Here is an 18,228-nt window from a genome sequence, read left to right on the forward strand (position 1 = left end):
TTCATTTCTATTTATTTCATACAAACATCCATTCACTTTTACATATGTAAAGATACTTACCAAATCATACTAATTTTATCTCTCCTCCCACTAACCAATGTATATATATACTAATTAAGGTTTAATTAATCAAATTTTATTAATTAAGCTAAGCTTAATTATGTAAATTGCATTATTAATTAACATAAGTGGCCAACATCATCAATGTCAACTATGAAAATGGTTTAATTAACATTTTGAGCATTTAGGTAATTGTCATTTAAGTCCTTAAGTCTTTTTTTCGATTAAAAATCTATAACGATTGGACTTTTACAATTTAGTCTCTAAGTCTTAATTAGCCACTTTCAGCTAAATTACTTAACTGAATTTTAATATATTTTTATAATAACTCCCTAAATATATTTATTTAATATTGACAGACTCAGTTTACGAAAATGAAATTCTGAAATCACATTTTTCGGCACCACTAAAAATCGGGTCATTACACATGTATATATATTTAACGTTATATCCAACCGTTCCTAGAATCATAAAAAAAAAAAAAACAAATCAATATGGTTTATATCACAGTATCACGAACACGAACACATGTACTTATATATAAATAACATAATGTCAACCAATTCCTAACTATTAAAACATAATTTTCAATTTCTTAAGCTTAGCTACTTCATAAGTTATGCAAAGAAAACAAATTATTTTAGCACAAACTGAGTTCGTAGCCTATCGCCTATTTTCACCTTGCACCATGATGTTTCGATCTTATTGTTAGCTTCATGTGACAGATTTGATTACGAAAATAATATTAGTTTCTCATTTAATAAAGACATACCAACAACCAAGCATATTTGTATCTCTTTACATTTAGGCCTCTTTTTAAATTTAATAGCCAAAATGCTCATATATCACAATCTACCTGATTAAGTCTAAATTTAACTTCACATTTTTCGACCTCAAGTTAATAATTTTTGACATTTATTCCTTACAATTTTCATTCTTTACGATCCTTTATAATTTGGTCCAACTTATCATGTACCTTTAGTTCAATTCAAGCTCAAATTAACTTTTCCTTAAATTCTCCGCATGATTTCATCTCAATCCAAGCTTGGTTTTGTCATTCCACTCTTTCTAAACTTCACTTTTCTCATGAATATATTAATGGAGATTTGAATTAGTTATAACAATAATTAAATTAAGGCGTGGGTTGAATTCACCAAGCTGCCAATACTAAATATATATATATATAAAGGGCATTCTTACCTTGAATAATTTGAACCGAAAATAGGAAAGCTATCTCCTTCTCTCTCTTTTTTCTTCAATATTTCGCCATGGAGGGGAAGAATGAGAATGGAACTCATATTCTCTCTCCCACCGCTTGTCATATATACATACATCATATAATTAATATAGTTTAAACTAAGAAATTCCAAATCCTAAGGCCATCGTTTTATCAACCGTAATTAATGGTTATGACCGGCTATGATTCACCAAAGCCACTAGTCACATTAATTTAATGGTTAAATTTCACCTTAATCCTTGGAGAATTTATTACATAAGGCCCTTTCTAATTTCTTAATCCATTCTCATGACATAGCTCACTATTTAATTTGGTCCTTGTACAGTACTTGATGGTATATCCAATTTAATGACTTAGCATTGGATTTTCGAACATACCACAAGAGATCCTCGATTAAAATTTTCGGTTTGGCTTGGCTTAATAAATTTAATCTCAAAATTAAATTTGTTTACATAAATGAATATCAAATTATTATACAAATCAAAATCGATTTATCATTATCTTCGTTGACGTAATAATAAATAAATAATCATATTTATTATTCAAATTTTATTTTTTATCACTCATACTATATGAATTTCGATATAAAAAAATTTGAGTTGTTACACAATAAATATCAACGCACCAACATTTTTCAGGTAAGGCCATTTTCCTTGCACTATTTCACATTTCTTTACAACATTTACTGACTTTAGTATCAGAGTGTGTCGCAAAATATTTACTCCGGTGTTCCTTTAGTCAATTTTTTGTCTTGCAGCATCGCCTAACCATTGATCTAGTTTAGCCCAAACATTCCAGCACACAAAGACATCAACAAAATTCATATGAAATCTCTCTGAGTATTAAAATATTTGACTTTGATTAAACTCGTTATTTGTATGGTTGAAACTTAACCTAATAATAAATGAAACAAACTTAGATATTCATATGAAATCTTGCTGGGTCTTAAAATATTTCAAGTATTGTTTTGCACGGATATAGCCATCGTATTCTTTTGCTTCATTTTTTGTTGTTTTCATGTTTACTTTTGGGTTGTTATTCCTCATTTCTGGTTACATTTATGGTTATTCCTAGGGTGATGCTTTATTTCGATTGAGGTGTTTACTCTATGTTTTGTTTGCTAGCTATCTGTACAAGATGCTTGGCTTTTTTAGTAATAAAGCTTATTTGGTTATACAAAAAAAGAAGAAGAAAAAGACAAATTCTAACCATAACATGTCAATCCAACCACACTATATCAAATGTTATATATAGATATTGGAATTCGTAGTCTTACACAATAATTATAGATGCACACATATATATTCAAGACCTTCAGTAACTCAAAAAGGCAACAAAAACACTTTTTTGACAAATTCTAGCGGTCCTCGTGTTCAACTTGTGGAGATGTATTCTTTTTAAGCTAGCTAAGCTCGAGGGTTTCATTGTTCCTAGTTATTTTCTTGCTAATTTTATTACTTATAGTGTCCACTTAGGACATTCCATGAATCACTCCCGTTCTTACCTTGGTTTAATTAACATTTCACAATTCATATACTTATTTTTGAACTTAATCGAATTGATCTTTCTTGAATCATGAAATTATATGTTGTGTAGTTCGGGGAACCACTCGACATGTTAACGGTTTTTCCATTTCAAGAGAAAGCTTTAGAGTCTCTGAAAGGTCAACATTTTGCGCCGTTGGAAGCCACCTAAAATACTGGAGAAACCGTGCAAGCCAGAGTTGTACGATGGCTAACCCTAGTGCCTTCCCAGGGCATACTCTTCGACCTGACCCGAACGGTGCTAGCCTTAGATCAGAGCTCATGATGGGAACATCTTCTTCAATAAACCTTTCAGGCCTAAAGGTCCCTAGATCTTTCCAAATAGACGGGTCATGGGTTATGGCCCACATGTTTACCATTGCAGTGGTGCCTGCTGGGACGAAAGACTTCCCTACGTGAACATCGTGGGTGGCTAGGCGAGCCCATGATAGAAGTGGTCCTGGTGGATGCATCCTTAGAACCTCTTTCACAACCACTTGGAGGTAGGGGAAATTTGGGAGATCGGAATCTTGAACTTGGTTGTGACAAATGCCAGTGTCGATCTCTTTCTGTACTTTAGCTTGAATGTCTTGGTGCAAAACCATCCTCGCCATTATCCATTCCAAGAGTATAGCAACAGTGTCAGTACCTCGAAATGTCATTTCCTAGAAAAAAATACAACATATGACTTAATACATTTTATAATTATGTAACAGTACTTGTTAAAAGTTTAACTATTCATATTTATTTTTAAGATTTTTTAAAAGGAGTTTACAAGTACAAATATAAGTATTATGAATCACAAATATTATATGTTTAAGTAATTAAAATTAGAATGAACTCTTTACAAAGTATAATTATATTAAAAACAAAAATAAATCCAGATAGATTCACATAAAGTGAGACTTAAACTCATAATGAATCTAGAGAAAAAACCCCTCTTGTTAAAAATTTAATTATTTGTATTTATTTTTAAGAAATTTTTTAAAGAGGTAATAAAGACTTTTATTAAATGATACTTGTGCGGTTAAATGTCACTATGTATATTTAAACAACAATATATTAAATGCAAAGATTTATATTTAATACACTTGCTGTGATTAATTTTATTTATGGTTAGTGAACTAAATTTTGACACGTTATTATAAATGAAATCACTTGAATCCATTTTAAGAAATATTAATATAATAATTATTTGTTACATAGGCTATCATAATTTTTAACTTTACAAATATAGTTGAGATTTTATGACATGGTTTATATTCATTTATTTATTTAAATATAACTTAAAGATATATAGATAACAAAATTTTAACTCGTTAGTGACATTAAAAATTTGTATAACTTATTTACCAAATAATTACGCTTATTAATAATATATTATTATTTATTTTAATGTATGAACCATAAATCCAGTGTAATTTTAGTAGCATTATCAACTAAAGACTGCTTATATCTATTTTTACCTATGAATACAGCAACAAAACCCAAAGTCCAAATATTACCTATAAAAGAAATATCCCCACTAATGGTTAAAGGCGTCAAGAAACAAGGAGAACCAAGAACGTGGAAAGCACAAGCCAATTAATTATGTTTGAGAATTGGCTAGAATATGTAGGTGGGGTAAAGTTTGCCTTTTATTCTTGGCTAAACTTACTAAATCATCTAGGGTTTTGATTTTTATTAAAAAAAAAAACTAAACTAATAGCTGGAATGATCATTTAAAAAGAATGTGAAGGTGATATATAGACTTATATAATGTTAATGTTTTAAACATTAGAGATATATATCATATGTACGAAACCTAACCCTTTCGACCAAAAAGATGAAATGAGGCCTATAAAATGAAGCTGTCTCCATTGTCATCAACCAAAATGGAAAGCAATGCCAGACAACGGGAAAGCAGAGGCAACAAAACAAGATTCCAATAATTGCTTATTTATTTATTTATTTTTATTTAGACGGTAACATAAATTAAGTATATATGATCTAAGATACTCTCAGCAAATTAGATATAATATATGCTTCTGATGATAGGTTTTAATTTGTTTGTTGGACTGGGAGTACTAGAATTATATGCATATCTCAAAGAAGAGAAAGAGATTCTCTTACCCACAAAACAGCAGCCATGTCTGAATCACTTAACTGGTCTTCTTTGGGCAAAGCTAACAAAGCTCTAAGAAAGTCATTCCCACCATTATTGATCTTATCTCCACACTTTTTTCTTTCTTTCACAAATTGACCCACAATATTTCTTACTTTGGTTGACAACTTATGACACCTTCTTTTCACCCCAAGAAAGTCCAAAAACCTTAGAGGGAAATAGTCTTCCCAGTTAAACATAGTAATCAATTCATACCCTTCTTTCACCATTAACCCTAGCTCTCCCTTCTCTACTATAGAACTCCCAAGCACGCTCTCTAGTATATTACTCAATGAACCTTTCTGTAATATCCCCCTCAATTCTACAAATCCTTTCTCTTCCATTCCCTTGTTTATTTCCACCAACATTTCATCAACCACTAGTTGGCGCAGTGGCTCCAGGCAAGAGATTCTCCTAGGGGAGAACATATGGTTGGCAGCAAGCCTTCGAAGATGACTCCAGTATTTACCGGAGGGTGCGAAACCAATGGCGCGTTCAAACATCAGCAAACGAGCTGACTCCTTGATTGGGCGGTCTGAAAATGAAGACCCAGATAGGATTTCCCTGGCGGTGTCGGGATGACTGCTGATGATCACACGCGTTGTTCCCAGGCTAAATGCCATAACTCTCGTTGCACCTAGTGAAGAAGCCGTGTTTGCTAACTTGCGATGAGCAAGTGAACCCATTAGCGGCAAGGTTCCAAGCAAAGGCCAACCGACTGGACCACGAAGTTGTGGAGAGTAAACATGGTGCTTTCTCCATGCAAATCCTCCAGGGACTAGCCAGTAGTTCATAAAGAAAGGTAAAGAAGATAAGAACGAGAATAAAACTAGAGCGAAAGGCCATGGTGTTTGGTCAAGGTGTACAGTGACAGCATGTAGAGAGAGCAACAGTGAGAGGTTGATCATTGCAAGCATCAAAAGCTTCATTGTTGCAGAAATTAATAGAAATATGGATAAAAGATCTGAAAGAAAAGGCGTTAACGGAATGGTCTAGAGATTGTGAACTTTTTTAATGATGAGAATTGTGTTTCGGATGGATTGCATATATAGCGCATGGGAAGATAATTATGGTTGAATACGCTAAGATGATGTTTAGTTAAGTTTGCTAACCCTGATTAAATGAAAACAGCACTTAATCATCAAGAGTTAAGTAAAAAGGGCTTAATTTGTTGGCTTAATTCCTTTGTTTTTTTTAATTGGCTTAGTTTTTCTTTATTATCAAAATCTGTTTCATGATAAAGTCCTCCCAGTATAGGCGTTTAGATTTCACTTGAAAATAAAGCAGAAATTTTAAATGATTCACCTGTACTTATATACATCACTTTATAGTAATAGCCTAATCCTTTATAGCTGTATACTGTAATTTGCAGCCAAGTTTCGAGTCCAACCACAAAAGCATTGTATTTGAATTTTCACTTAGAAAATATCATAACCCCGTCTATTTTAAATTTTGTAGGGTTATTTCACGAAAATCCTCAAACTCGGTTCTTAATCTTCAAAATGTTTGTAGTTAAATTATAAAAGTATTAGTATCATATCAACTCAATCCTTTTATCATATTAGCCATTAGTTTGGTCTTAAATGTCAACTTGAATATGACGTGAGCATGTTTAAAACACGCATATCAAATTGCAAATATGTGTACTCTTATTGCATGGATAACTTGGATCTGGCATGTTAAAAAATAACTCTATTAAATTTTATTGGTGCTATTCGTTTTATTTTAACACATTAGATCCAAACTATCTATGTAGTAGATGCACATGTGATTAAAATTTGATTCATGTAATTTAAAAATGCTCCACATTAGGTCCAAATAGAGGGTATAGGAATGCGAAACATGACTCACCTACTTTATTAAGGAAAGTGGAAGACTGTTGAATCTAGTGTCCCAAGTGTAGTGTTTTCGTCTATGTACACTTGTATTTTTTGAACACATTGGTTTAATAAAATATCTATTGATCACATTAACATTCTTTGCATATTGTATTTATCGGTGTTTGCATGCAAAGCAAAATGACAACAAATATTGATTCACTGGTTATCTAACGTTAAACTAATACTAAACGGTATTACGTGATCGGATCGTAATATGAAAAGATAACTTGTATTAATATATGAACCTAAACATGTTCTTAGACTAATAACAAATAAGCAAACTAATTAAATACTAATATGTTGTCTATCAAGTCCAATTTGGGAGTTGTTTTATCTTGAGCATTAAAGTTGATGACTCCTAAAAAATAGAGGCCTAGATGTGACTGACTGGATTGACAGGACATCGGACAAGACCCAAGTAGAATAGATCCTAGATCTGTTTATAGATTTATTTACTTGTGACATTCATAGCATGTCATACCTAAATCCTGAGTGGATAACGGGATATGTATGTGTGACTAATATACTTTGATGTAATTAAAAGCTTGAGTTCAAATAGAAAAGGAACCAGAAGATGCTTTGTTGGGTATATGACTTCTGTAGTATGTAGTATCATTCACAATAGTAGAATTTATAGACCAACTAATGGGTAAATGATATTCTCTCATCGACATTACATGATAGATGAAAAGTAAACGTGGCCACGAGTCATTTGTCTTTGTGATAAATGACTTAATTACTATTTGATAGTAATTGACTTTTCATAAAAGAAGATGTAATGGTTACCATGAGATAAAATAGGATCATATTGGGAGAACGAATTTATCCCAAAGGAATTAAGGATAAGTTATGAGGGTAACACACTTATGATAAGATCCTTGGATGATCACTGATTAAGTAGCTTTCGTAATGGTATGTAATTAGGGAGAGTTCAGTACAATACCATAGTGGAATGAATTCGTGACTAAATGAGTTTATTATTAATAGGCAAAAAGTTAGAACTTAATTATAAATCATTTGAGCCCTAATTACATATTTCCAATTAGTTCCTCCGCTGGCTCGTTGAAATTAGAAATGAATTGCATGTAGAACCAAATAAACAGAAATGAATGGAAATGATGAAGTTCAAGAAATGGGCCACGTTCTCAAATGAATGTGTTTTCTCACTAAGTAAAGAAATGGCTTGAGAATTAATTCTCTGAGTGGGAGAATTAATGTGTTTTACATTCCTTATGATAAGCATACATTTTCTCAAATGAATGTGTTTTCTTACTAAGTAGAAAAAAATGCCACATGAACTTGTCATGACATTTTAAGCATTTGTGATTGAAACCAAAAATAAAAACATTGCATGGATTTTAAAAGACTGAGTGGGAAAAGGTTATTAAACAAGACCTACGACCTCCATCAATGATCTCTTGTGATGACATGACAATTTATAGGCCCTAAGGTGGTATTTTCATGTAGATTTCACCAAGGAGATTTCATAAAAAAGAGGTAACTATCTTACAATAGCATATGATAATTTTTTTGCCCTGATGTGGACTTTACGGAAGAAACTTTTCTTTTTTAAAGATTACAACTATTTGATACATGTTACTCGGTGAGGTTGTCCCAAGATGACTCATTCGTGGTACATATTATGATAGATATTGAGTTGATGATTATACACTTAAGATCATTCTAGTTAAGTAACTTCCCACGAAGCTATACTTAAGTTAGAATGATGGCAAAATGTGAAGCAATTATTAGTACGTGTGAATACCTAAGGGATTAGGTTCACGTATTAATTGGATGGAAATCTATGTTTTTACTTGTTGATTAAGATTCCCCCAAGGTGACGTAATTCAATGGGTGAAGGAATTATTGTTGCAATCGCTTACAAATGTTTTCAAGGTTTAATGTTAGGCATATGCATCATCTTAATGCATATTGTTTGTTGCAAAAAGTTGTTCAAACATTTTCTTCATACAAAGATATTAATGGTTATACTAAACCAAAAAAATAAATAAATAATAAATTAGCCCAAATGTCCAGGCCTAAAATCAAGGCCCAATTAAACAAATCCAAAAAAAAACCCTAGCCCAACTAAAAACAAAAAAGCCGAAACCCTAGCCCCCTTTTAGCAGCCGCCGCCGCCTCACCCTTCCCACACGCGCCGCCATATCCCTCCGTACCGCCACGTCGACCTCCGTACCTACAAACAAATACCAATACGACATCAACAAAAAGAAAAAAAGAAAAAAGTTGTAATTTTTCTAGGCTATAAAAGCCCTAAAAATAGTGATGTAAAATGACCTTTTTTTTATAGAAATATATACAAAAAATTGAAAATCAACAAAAACATTGAATCAGAGGTAGTTTCTTTACTTTTGTTTCTTTTTTTTTATTTTTTTAAAAGAAGGTAGTTTTGCTGCGATTTACGCCGTAGTGGAGGCCGAGGTTGTCGTTTTCGATAAAAAATGACACGTTTTTGGATTGGAGAGTCAAAAAGCCAAAAAATGGTATTTTTTTGACTTTTCGACCACCGTGGCGGCCGCCGGCAAGGAACCTTGGTCGGATTTCTGGGGGTGAGAGAGCAAGGAGAGAGCTCTCAAAATTTTTTTAAGAGAAATGGCATAGAATGATTTTTTTTTAAAAAATTAGTCTTTATAGATTTACCAAACGACATCGTTTTACGGCTGGCTTCAACAGCCCCAAAACGGCGTCGTTTTGACCCTTAACCTGAATTTCAACTTGACCCACCTGGAGGATCCGCGTGTTTTCAGTAAATAGTATATTTGCGCGCGCGGTCCTTCCGCCTTTGCGACGCATTGCAATTTAGTCCTCTTCATTTTTCTGTTTAATTTTTCTCGATAATTTTATATTTATTTCATTTTCACCCCTTAAGAAACGACGAGCATAGGGACAAGGGATATTTTCCCATTTGGTCCTTGTCATTTTTAACGTGTTTTATTTTGAGCCTTGTTAGTCCATTTTTATTATTTTTAATTTGTACCCCGAATTTCATTTCGATTTCAATTCAATCCTAGTCTATTTGAATTCAATTGTTTTTATTTTTATTCAAAAAAATGATTTTTATTTAATATTTTATTTATATCTTATTTATTTATTTTCAATTTTTAATCAAACTTATATTAGTTTTTATTTATTTATTTATTTACTTATTATTATTTTTAATTGGCTTGTTTTATTTTTATTTTTGCCCTTATTGTTGTTTGTCTATTAATCTGTTTATTATTGTTTATTTGTGTATTTATTTGTTTATTCTCTTGTTCTTTTAAGTTTAATATTGTCTTACTATTATGTGTATTGTATTTCTTAATTTGTATTTATTGATTATTCGTCGTTCATTATTGTACATTTCGTTTTTGAAACATCACTTTCGTTGTACATTATCATTTCATCGCATTTTATTCGCTTAAAAAGTTACGTTTAATATCATTCAAGTTTTGAAATCATTTTATTCAAAAGCTTTCAAGATAACACAATACTCGGTCTTTGGGGTCTTCGAGAATATTGTGCCTTAACTTATTGGGTTCCAATTTTCCTCGTTGAATCTAAGTAATCGAGTATCCTTTTTAATCAAAACGTATAAATAAAAAGCTCATTCTCGAGGATTCGATACGTTGTGTCCTAACTCATTGGATATGACATTCTGTTCTCTCGAGACGAGACTTTTTTTTAAATCAAGGCAATATTCTATGTTTGGAATTTTTAGAAATTGTGCCCTAACTTATTGGGCTTCGATTTTTCATCAGACTTAAACAATTGAATATCATTTTTAGACTTCACTGCATGATTTTTAAAAATCAAAAGACAAGCTTATGTTTGAGGATGCGAAACATCACATCCTAACTCATTGGGTGTGACATTTTATCTCCCGAAATAAGAGGGTCTTAGCATGCATTTTGATTTATACAAGTTTTTTTTAAAAATAAAAGGATCGTATTTTTAATCTTTTTAAATTTTTGATATTCCACTTTAAGACATTAAATAATTAATTCGGTACCAATTTTGGGCGCTACGAGGGTGCTAATCCTTCCTCGTACTTAATTGACTCCCGAACTCATTTTTTTTGGAAACTTGTAGACCAAAATCATTATTAAGGTGATCAGATCACACCTCAATAAAAGATCGGTGGCAACTCCTATTTTGTTATTTTATTTTAAAAGTCGACCCCCTTTATCAAAAAGTGGTTTCGACAGTTTGGCGACTCCACTAGAGAATGGTTTTGAGAGTCAAGCCACAAATTGATTATTTTCTGTCTTTTTGTCGAAAGTTGAAAATTCGATTTAAATTTACGATCCTTTTATTGAATTTTTATGGTCTGCATCATTTTGATATGTTTGCTTTATTGGTTGGAGTCTTTTAATTTCTGCATATTGCATTGCATAACTGCTCGATTATACCCTTTTAAGTGGGAGTGAGAAACTAGTCCGTCGTGAGGTTTTCACCTCCGTGCAAGATAGTGGATCGCTTTCGGGATACATCCGTACCTATGTCTTCGTGAGATTTTTATCTCCGTGTAGCCATAGGGAAATGTATTCCCTTGAACTGAACTCGGCCCATATGAGCCTATAATGGGTGAGGATCGAGGAATCTGCTGGTTCAGGTACCCTCTCTTTAGAACTGAACCGCATGTAGTGACCCCTAAGAGCCTACCCTAGGTAGAACCACTCCAAACCCCTAGTGGTCATCCAAATAGGTGCTCAATTTATTTTTCTTGCTTACTTTTGCCTTGTACTAACTTGTTTTGTTTTGGTTATGATTACATTGCATTTTTATCATAAAAAAGAGGTGTTGATTCACGTTCAGTTGCTAAATAGAGAGCTTGTCATGGAAAACAGATTTCTTAATAAAGTGGAAGATAATACGGTTATCCGAATATGGTCCAAGAAAATGTGACAAGAGAAAGATGATAGTCTAATGGAGGACTACACGACTTTGCTTCGTTTGCCGAGGATTCAAGTTGATAAAGATTATTTGAGAGTCGTCAATGTCCCGACCGTTTTAAAAAAGCTAACGATGAAGAGCAATGAGTCACGGCCCGGATCAAGCCGAAAAGAGCTAGTAGAGGCATCAATTGGAAAATTCATGAGATTTATCTTAACCTCCAGATGAAGAAAATGATCGATGTCGTCGCTTGGAGTATGAGGGCAAAGCCGTATATATATCTGCTTTATGTAAAGAGATTTGTTTTCTAGTAAAGTTAATAAAATTGAACCAGAATCAACGTCTCTTTTAGCATTCATTTCATGCATTTGCATTACATGACATCATATGTATTAAAGTCCACTAAAAGAGCCTAATTGATTAAAATTATTTCAGTTAATCTGGAAACCAACAAAAACCTACCAATTAAATACTGTTACGGTACCCGAGCAAAGTCGAGAAACATGGATCAAAGATAAGAAAAGCTTGAACGACTTCAAAAGGAAATGCAAGATCAGCTACAAACACAAATGCAAGAGCAGCTAGCTAAAATTCAGCAAGAGATGGCGGAAAAGATGCTAGAATCTTAAAGAAATATGATGGCTCAGTTGACCCAATTATTAGTTGGAGGAGTAGATAAGGGAAAGGGCCCCATGATTAATTTTGGAGAGGATAATGAGGAGCCGCTGTATCCTCCGGGTTTCACTCTACCAAATGTACAGACCCAAGCGGAAATGTACCCAAGGAGACCCTCTGTCACAATTAGGCTTCAAGAATTTCAGGCCGATACTTCAATGCTAATGAACTTCTAAGCTGGATTCGGTTTTAACCCAGGTGGTAACCCAGATAATCCGATTATCCCTAATTTTGATGAAGGGGTAAAAAAGGAAAGAGCGAAGGTGGAATTGCCAAAACAGCTAGAGGACAGGTGTAAATGTCTGGAAGAAAAATTCAAAGCAATGGAAAGTGCTGATAATCATCATGTAATCGATGCTAAAGATCTGAGCTTGGTTCCAGATTTAGTACTTCCTTACAAGTTCAAAATGCAGGACTTTGAAAAATATAATGGAACCAGTTGCCCCGAGGCTCACATCACCATGTTTTGTAGAAGGATGACTGGTTCTGTTAACAATGATCAATTGCTAATACACTGCTTACAAGAGATTCTGGTGGGGGTAACATCTAAATGGTACAACCAATTGAGCCGTACCAAGATTGGTTCATGGAGGGACCTAGCTCAAGCATTCATGAAGCAATACAGTCATGTAACTGATATGATTTCTGATAGAATTACTTTGCAAAACATGGAGAAGAAATCAATTGAGAGTTTTAGGCAATATGCACAGAGATGGAGGGAAGTTGCCGTCCAAGTTTAGCCGCCGCTCCTAGAGAAAGAAACGACGATGCTCTTTATCAACACACTAAAAGCCCCGTTCATCATGCACATGGTAGGGAGCACCACAAAAAGTTTTTCAGTTATAATTATGAATGGCGAAATGATTGAGAATGCCATAAGGAATGGGAAGATTGATGCTGGATAAAGTAACAAAAGGTCAGCCTCAAGGAGAAAGGAGGATGAAGTGAACAACACATTCACGTACAACAAGGGCTACTCAAAATAAATTATTATAAATCAGCCAAGAAAGGTGGTTGAGGGTCAACAAGGTTCATCAAGGCAAGAATTCGGCGCAAAACAAAACACCAAGAAGCCCCAATTTACGCCAATCCAAATGTCGTATGGGGAGTTGTATTAGAGTTTATTTGATGCACACGTTTCCCCTTTCTAATTGAAACCTCTACAACCCCCTTACCCCAAATGGTATGACGCAAATACCCAATGCGAATACCATGTAGGAATCACGGGGCACTCGATAGAAAACTGCACCGCCTTCAAAAAGCTAGTTGAAAGCTTTATCAATATGGGCATTGTCAAATTCGATGATTCCTCTAGTACAAAAAATTCGCTACCCAATCATATTGATAATGGGGTGAATGCGATGTATGAAGAAGTGTTGGGAAACGTTCACATCATTGCCATATATGAAGACAAAATTGAAAAGGAACCTTGTTAGATATCTGCCCTTGTAAACCTGGGAGTGTTCTAAATAATTGTACTGCAGAAGAAATCCTTGAATTTTTTAGAGCCTACTCAGAGTAATATTCAGAATAGACTTGTTGCTTTTAGCCTAGAGGCAATAAGAACTCCTTTATGAAATAGGCTCATGTCTGAACGTCATTTTTTTAATGAAATACATCTTGCGTTCATTTTGAGCAAATATTCTTTCATTCTTTTCATATAAATAATTATTCTTTAATTCTTTTGGATTTTCTTCCAAACCATTCATTCATTCATTCATAATCATACCGTATAAATAATTATTCATAAATTCATACATTCCTTGTATATTCTTTTGTGCCTATAGTAGGTCCTTGGATATCAATGACATGAGTGACGTTGCTACAGACTCAGAATTTCCTTTTGAGCGAGATATGTGTTTAGAGGGATCTCATGACTTTGAAGATGGCATAGATTGTAACCTATCTTCGGACTTGTTGAGGATGGTAGGACAGGAACAGAAAAAAAATTTACCCTATGAGGAGACAATGGAGATTGTGACCTTGGAGGAGGGAAAAGTAGTAAAAATTAGAACATGCATAACCGAAGAAACAAAGTAAGACCTTGTTGAGTTACTTCAAGAGTTCAAAGATGTCTTCGTATGGTCATACCAGAATATGCCCGAGTTAAGCACTGACATTGTAATCTAAACAAAAATTTGTAGTATGTTCAAGATTAACATCATGGATAATGCAGTAAAAAACCTTTACCGAGGCAATACCTTTCTTTTTGGCTTATCACAGGTTTGCCCAGTAAAGTCGAGCTTCCATCTCTCTAAGTTTTTGTTGGATTTTATCCTGATTGAAGAGGAAGATCCAAAGTTTTCTGTCATAGTCAAATGTACCAAAAACAATTTCACCCAAGAAAGCTCTATGAGAGAAACCTGATACCAAAGAAGATCCTTCGCATACAAAATGAAAGTGGATGGGAAGGATCTTGTATGGAAAATTTTATCTGGAAAAGCATTGATTTTGATCGAAAGAGATAACAAGGACTTGCCTAATCCTATGAGTTTAGATCCAATCAAAAAATATTTCAAAAAAAATTCAAAAAAAAAGAAAAAGGAGAAGGAAAAAAAAGTAAAAGAAAAAGGAGAGGCCAAAGCGAAAACCTGTAAAGAGCGCTTTGAGACCAAAGGGGATTTGAGTTGAAAACCCAGATAGAGGCTTCTAATGGGCATCGCTTCATTTTGAGATTATTAACTACTTCACCAAATGGGTAGAGGCTGCTTCATATGCCAATGTCACCAAGTCGGTAGTTAGTAAATTTTTGAAAAAGAATCATATCTGACAATGCACTGAATTTGAAAAACAACACAATAACGGAAGTCTGCAGTTAATTTAAGATCAGACATAATAAATCGTCATTGTATCGCCCAAAAATGAATGGTGTAGTGGAGGCAGCCAACAAAAATATCAAGAAAATTTTGGGGAAAATGATTGAAACTTACAAGGATTGACATGAGAAATTACCATTTGCCCTATTTGCTTATCAAACACCTATTAGGGCCTCCACCGGGGCAACACCTTTCTTTTTGATTTATGGGATGGAGGCAATTTTACCCATTGAGTTTGAAACCCTTCTCTTCGAGTATTGGCTATGCTAAAGTTGGATGAAGCCAAATGGTTCCAATCTGATCAGTTAAAACTAGTAGAAGAAGAAAAGACTAAAAGCAATTCACCACGGTCAGATGTACCAAAGGCGAATGATGCGATACTACAACAAAAAGGTTTATCCCAGAGAATTCCACGAGGGGGACCTGGTGTTGAAAAAGATATTTCCTCTACAAGAATATTTTAGAGGGAAATGGATGCCAAATTTGGAAGGACCTTATGTTGTAAAGAAGGCCTTTTTTGGAGAAGCATTGATTTTGAGTGAGATGGATGGTAACAACCGGCCAAATCCTGTAAATTCAGATTTAGTCAAGAAATACTTCACCTGAAGAAGGAGAAGAGACTAAGGCAAAAACCTGGAAAGGACGCTTTAAATCCTAAAAAAAAAGAAAAAAGAAAAAGGAAAAAAGAAAAAGAAGAGGCCAAGGTGAAAACCCGCAAAGGGCACCTTGAGACCAAAGGGGATTTGAGTTGAAAACCCGAAAAGGGAGGCTCAAAGAGTGATCAAAATGGGGCATGCAGTGATCTTGCTATACATGAATTAACAGGAAAGGGGTATGCGACATTTGGGGCATCGACAAAGTAGTGTAGATCTCCTAAACACATGTCAAACTCAAAACGGTTCTTAAAAGTTTGTATAGAGAACTATTTATATTGAATTTGTTGTTCTTAGAATACTTCATTCTTTTTCAAGATACGTGTTCCCAATCAATTCCTCTTTTATTTTTACTATCCTTGATAATTTATTCATTTCGAACCATGCTCCCAAATCAATTTTATTTTTATCCATTGTTATGATCGTTTGTAAGCATGTTGCATTGGAATAATGATCAATGGACTAATAATACTTTCACAAAGGAAGTTTTTCATATTACTCTAGAAGTTTCTAAATAATACAAGAACCTGAAACAAGACTGATGTTTAGAATTCATTAAGTTTAAAGGTTGAAATATCTGAGAAGGAAATGTCTAAATTAAGACAATCTCTTTGGATTTTGTTGTCAAAAGTATTGATTGAACAAAACATCAAGATGTCGTGTTGGTGACAAAGCTTCAATGAACAAACAAGCAATGATCACCGAGTGATAAGGAGAGGTTTTCTTGGAAAAGAAAGTTCTACAATCGTGCATAAACATTTGGTATGACACCCTGGGAATGGTGTAAGAGACCAAAGAGATTCAAATCCAATATCCTTGAATTGTAGTAGGAGAGGATTGAGAAAGAGCCAGATCTTATACTCCTAAATTACAGTGGGAGGAAAATGGTTCAAATTTTAAGTCCCAAAAGTATAGTGGATTGAACCTTGAAGATTACAGTGGGGGCAATCTGATTAAGTAAAATATGAGTGTTTCTGTAGAAATACCCGCTGAACAAGATGGCGTTCTGACGTCAGTGATAGAGCCTTAATGAACAACGAGCGATAATAACTCAAACATTAAAGGATCATTTTCATGACATTTTGCATTCATGCATACACATCTAGTTGGGAGATTTTGATTCATTCCGATAATAACATCCTAATCACTAGGCATAAATAGGCCCATGAACCACAAATCCTATACCACTGAAGTTGCAGTGGAATGGATTGAAGGAGATGGCGAATCTTATCTCCCTGAAGTTGCAGTGGAGCAGATTAAAGCCAATAATTCTATCTCCTTGAAGTTGCAGTGGAGCGGATTAAAGTTACAAGTCTTATATCCCTGAAGTTGCAGTGGAGCAGACTGAAGAAATCAAGTCTTAATCCCCTAAAGTTGTAGTGAGGTAGACTGAAGAGGATAAATCTTATCTCCCTGAAGTTGTAGTGGAGCAGATTAAAGCCAATAATCTTATCTCCCTGAAGTTACAGTAGAGTGGATTGAAGTTACAAGTCTTATCTCCCTAAAGTTGTAGTGGAGCAGACTGAAGATAGCGAGTCTTATGCCCCTAAAGTTGCAGTGGGGCAAACTAAAGATGGCGAATCTTATCTCCCTGAAGTTGCAGTGGATTAGATTAAAGCCAACAATCCTATCTCCCTGAAGTTGCAATGGAGCAGACTGAAGATAGCGAATCTTATTTCCCTAAAGTTGCAATGGAATAGGTTGAGGCTATAAATAATAGATCTCATCTCTCTGAAGTTTTAGTAGAGCAGATAATGGAAAATCTTATCTCCCTGAAGTTACAGTGGAGCAGATTGAAGTTATAAGTCTTATCTCCCTAAAGTTGTAGTGGAGCAGACTGAAGATAGAGAATCTCATTTCCCTGAAGTTGCAGTGGAACAAATTGAAGCTATAAATCACAGATCTTATCTCTCTAAAGTTGTAGTAGAGTAGATTAAAGCCAACAATCCTATCTCCCTGAAGTTGTAGTGGAGTGGACTAAAGTCAAGTCTTATCCCCCCGAAGTTGTAGTGGGGCAGACTGAAGATAGCAAATCTTATTTCCCTGAAGTTGTAGTGGAACAGATTAAAGCTATAAATTGCAAATCTTATCTCTCTGAAGTTGCAGTAGATAAGATCATATCAAACCTTATCTCCCTGAAGTTGCAGTGGAGTACGTTGAAGGTACCAATCTTATCTCTCTGAAGTTGCAGTAGAGCAGATTAAAACGAAAAATCCTATACCTTTGAATTTGTAGTAGGTCGGATCAAATTCACCAAAGCCAAGTCTTGTCTCCCTGAAGTTGCAGTGGAACAGGTTGAAGATATCAAACCTTATCTTCCTGAAGCTGCAGTGGAGCAGATTGAA

The 18,228-nt window shown here is 34.2% G+C and overlaps 1 protein-coding gene across 1 annotated transcript; it reads right to left on the reverse strand.

Annotated features, from left to right (window-relative positions):
- Nucleotides 1-2,870: 2,870 nt before the first annotated feature.
- LOC107921501 (cytochrome P450 78A5) lies at nt 2,871-5,957 on the reverse strand. Its single transcript, XM_016851345.1, has 2 exons — nt 4,933-5,957; nt 2,871-3,485 (listed from the first exon to the last, which is right to left on the reverse strand). Exons 1-2 carry the CDS (start codon nt 5,890-5,892, stop codon nt 2,871-2,873), a joined length of 1,575 nt encoding a protein of 524 aa, XP_016706834.1. The 5' UTR covers nt 5,893-5,957.
- Between the last annotated feature and the right edge of the window lie 12,271 nt (nt 5,958-18,228).

Source organism: Gossypium hirsutum, chromosome D01, assembly GCF_007990345.1.
Source record: "Gossypium hirsutum isolate 1008001.06 chromosome D01, Gossypium_hirsutum_v2.1, whole genome shotgun sequence".
NCBI lineage: Eukaryota > Viridiplantae > Streptophyta > Magnoliopsida > Malvales > Malvaceae > Gossypium > Gossypium hirsutum.